The following is a 4,236-nucleotide window of genomic DNA, read 5'->3' on the forward strand; positions in this document are numbered from 1 at the left end:
AAAAAGCTTAAGGTGTATCAACACAAAGCTCCTCTGGGGCTTTATAAAGAGAGCTGGTTTTTGGGGAGGGTCACCTGTTGGGCTTCAAAAGCTCTGTGCTGCACTGCAGGAGCATCGATGTCCTCCTCCAACAGCACCCAGGCACCTCCCAAGGGGACCCCGGGGCCTTTTGATGGCCCCCAGTGGCCCTACCAGGCCCCTGTGGCTGTGCTGATGGGCACGGTGGTGGCCGGGCTGGTCATTGTGGTGTCCATCTGCTACAAGAAGCTCCACTCCCCACTGAACTACATCCTGGTGAACCTGGCCCTGGCCGACCTGCTGGTGACACTGTGGCAGCTCTGCAAGCCTCTCCAACAACATCCACGGCTTCTTCGTGTTCGGCAGGAAGATGTGTGAGCTGGAGGGCTTCATGGTCTCCCTGACAGGTAAGGATGTGGAGCTCCCCTGCCTGGGCTGAGCTGCAGACTGCAGAGATGTGGGGGATGCAGCCCACCCAACCTGCCCTTAAATACTTCCCGTTGGGGCACCCACAGCTTCCCTGGGCAGCCAGCATCCCCTCATCGCCCTCATGCAAAGGGCTGCAGCTCAGAGGGCTGCAGGCTGTGATGGGCTGGTGCTAACTGCTGCCAGACTGAAATGGGGACTGGAACTGTGGCTGTGACATCAAGGTGTCCAACGCTGCACAGTTTCTGAATGGCTCCAAGCTAAGGCTGGCTGCCACCACCATGCTTCACACACTGCCAAGCATGTGACACGCAGTCACAGCAGCATCTCCCTGCCACTCCATCCCAGTACAAAGCCTGCTGCTGGACCACAGACCCTCCCCTCCACTCCCCCCAGGCACTGTGGGGCTGTGGTCTCTGGCCATCCTGGCCCTGGAGTGCTACGTTGTGGTCTGCAGACCCCGGGGAGATTTCAGTTTCCAACGCCAGCACGCGGTGTGGGGCTGTGCCTTCACGTGGGGCTGTGCCCTGCTCTCAGGAAAAGCCTCTCCAGGGACACCCAGGACCCAGGCAGGTGTCACTGCAGGGCAGCTGCAGAACAAGGTGATGCCAGCACATCCCATGTGACTGCTGCCCGTTCCTGCCTGCAGAAACCTCTGCTTCAGCACAGCATATCCTGCATGGCATCACCAACGTGGGCACAACGAAGGACTGGGGAGCAGGGGACCCAGCAGCCCAGACAAGCACAACTATTGTCTGAGCTTGCTATGATGCCTTAGGTCACAGTGGCAGGAGCCAGTCAGGAACGTATACATGCAGGCTGAGTTAATAAACAGTAACAAAAATGTACTAGCTCACCTTCATCTGCTTTACCAGAGGCAGAGGGTCCCACAGAAAACGTTTTACCTCCAGCTACCCATGGCTGGCACTGCTGCCCTCAGTGCAGGTGCCACAGACACTCTCACCAAGGGAAAGATCAACATGGCAAGAAAAGTTAAAGATACAAAGGTATTTATTTATACTTAAGACAGTAAGGAAGGGTCACTGATCTCCCAGCAAGGTTCTGGGATCACAAGGACAAAGCAGAGCAAAGCCCCTACAGAGCAAAGCCCCTGCCCAAATGGCTGAGGTGTTAACAGAATGCAAAGGATGCCAAAGCTTATCAGCTTCAAAAAAAAATAAGACCCCCAAAACCTGCGTGGGCTTCCACTGCTCTCTGCTAAAACCATCTCACTTGGAAACTGAAAAGCACTGCTCACCTATGGCAGCAAACACACAAAGGGGAAAGAGGGAAGTCATAGTAACAGCTGCATACAATGTTCTCCCACCACTATGCAGTCTGCACCTTGATAACCACCAGAGAGAGAAAGGTATTCTGGACGAGCACAGACTGTGATGAGATTTTGGGTACAGAGGCTTTTCCTCCTTGAGTTTTAGCTTCAAAACAAAACCATGAGCAAGCAACCAAGAAAACAACATCAAAAACAATACAAGGCCAGCATGACAGCAGGTACACAGGGACTGAGGACACGGCTGCTGCTAATGGAAGGAGCACCTGCTTTTGTCCTTGCATGCCTTCACTTGATCAACTTTGTGCAGGGTTCTGCAAGGGCCTCTAAAGCCACAGCAGCAGAGGGACAGGACACCCATCCTTACCCATCTCCTCCAAATCCCTATGTCCCAACTTCCCCCTCCCCCTTTGCTTTCCTGTGAGCAATGTGGCTCATCACAGCCTAGTGCCTCAGAGAGACATCAGAACAGCTCAGCATCACTGTTTTAATTTAATTAATTGGCCTCTCATTCTCAGGGAAGCTGAAAAGCAGCATTAGATGGGCCGCCTCTGATCTCTTCTGCTGTCTTTCGTCGGTCCTTGTTTTATGCTTCCTGTTAATTACAGCTTTTGTGTCCATGCTTTATGTTATTAGGATGATTTACATTCATGCTGAACTTAATTCTGGAAAAGTACAAGCAGCTTAACAACCGAAATCTCCAACTGCCGTGTTCCGGCCGTGATAAGGAGAGCAGACAGGCTATGGACTGCTAGAAAGGTTCTCTAGCAACAGAAATAAAAATTCTCCACGTTAAGATTAAAAAAAGATAGGAAAATGGTTCACAGTCTGCTCACCATTTGGTTTGATAGATAAAGCAGGAAAAAAAACCATATCCAAGAAGCTAAGGAAAAATCTCACGTTACAAACCAAAGTCATTTTAATTACGTGCATTAAAACTCACGTGTGCTCACTGCACTGCACTGCTGCAGACAAGCAAGTTTCAGCTATTTTCTTTTGATTCATCAGGGCTGTGATACATTAAGAAACTGCATAAGCACTGTCTGAAGCAGAAGGTGATGGTCCTCAGGCATTTCTCAGCTATGGGTAACAAGGGCAGGATCACACAGCAAACGTGGGACTTAACTTCTGCATGCATCTGTCATCACCATACATTCCTTGCAACAAGCAGCTCCCCACAGCCCCCTACCTGTGCAGGGTCTTGTTCCAGCAGATTGTGTATCAGGAGTATGATGTACCTCTGCCTGCACATGGAGGAAACTGCACCTGCAACTGACACGAGCAGAGCCTGGAAAATATTAAACTTGGTGGACAATTCCACACACACACTGAACACTGTTTCCCACGCACTGACACTGCTCTTTCCCCACGCACCTCCTTGCTGCTGGTCCTTATATGACCTATCACCACCAGGACTTGACTAAAAGGATCAAAGATATCTGTTTTTTCTTGATTTCTTCTGAAGAAAGCTCCCCAAGCTGTGCTAGTCTGCTCTATCTATCTCCATATCTAGTTGTATACGTAACTTGAAGGCAGAAAATAACAGCAACAATTAAAAAGCAGAATAATCACACTACAGCACGTTAAGCTTAGAAATGTTTATTAGAACCATTAAACCACATTAGTTAACATCAGTTACACACAGGCAAAATTTCCCTCCTTGAACAGGATGAAAAAGAAACATGTGGTACTCAAAACTGTGAAGGCCCACGGAACTGCACTGTGTTCAAAAGGGATAAGGATTATCTTTACACATCCTGCACCTGAACAGCATTAATCACAGGAGCAGTTAAACATGAACTTGTTGGGCCCATCAAAAGCCTGATCCAAAAGGCACTTACTTTCCAGTGACCTTTTTGGACCACAAAATCATGGTTTAATTAAGCAACAGCTACCCCAGTAATGCTAACTTTTCTATGTTCTTGTTGAATGCTGACGAGGAAAATATTGGTGCAGTTGCATCTCTGAAAGAACACTGTTTTTTTCTCATTAACTTCCTGCACAGCAATTAATCTCCTTTATCAGTCAAATCAGCTCAATGCTAGATCACAAAAGCACTAAGAGAAGAGAAAACAAGAAATTACCCTTGTTAAATTTAATGAGCAAGGAAAAAACATACACCACGTGGGCTGCAACACAGCACTCCACACTCCAGCAAGGAAAAATTAGATGAGAGCCTGAGCTGTAACAGCAGTTCACAGAATTACAGTCATTCTGTCTGTAACACTGAAAACTGTAATGCAACAGAGCAAAAAAATTAGTTTGCTTATGAAGTGTGCAAACAGCCAGCCTAGTAAGGGTGTCAGAAAACAGATCACTTCTGCAGTGTAACTGATATCAAGCAGTGGCAAAGAAAAAAACACAGTATAAACTGAACTATAAAGTAAAACTGCACTATGACTTTTTCAGTACTTGCTGCTGCAGATAAAAGAAGTCTGAACATTACAAGTCTTTGTGACCAAAAATGCATGGCAGTTCACAGGCTGAGTATTGGACCAGCAGCA

General features: G+C 47.9%; 1 protein-coding gene across 1 annotated transcript; it reads left to right on the plus strand.

Moving 5' to 3' along the window:
• The first annotated feature begins 117 nt into the window (after window positions 1-117).
• Window positions 118-1,070, plus strand: LOC136045993 (pinopsin-like). The gene is given in 3 exon segments (XM_065732233.1): window positions 118-326; window positions 328-425; window positions 841-1,070. Coding segments are annotated over 3 exon segments (537 nt in total).
• Window positions 1,071-4,236: the final 3,166 nt, after the last annotated feature.

The sequence above is a fragment of the Cyrtonyx montezumae genome, unplaced genomic scaffold, assembly GCF_038088225.1.
Source record: "Cyrtonyx montezumae isolate F1298 unplaced genomic scaffold, pur_monq_1.0 scaffold_15, whole genome shotgun sequence".
NCBI classification, from domain to species: domain Eukaryota; kingdom Metazoa; phylum Chordata; class Aves; order Galliformes; family Odontophoridae; genus Cyrtonyx; species Cyrtonyx montezumae.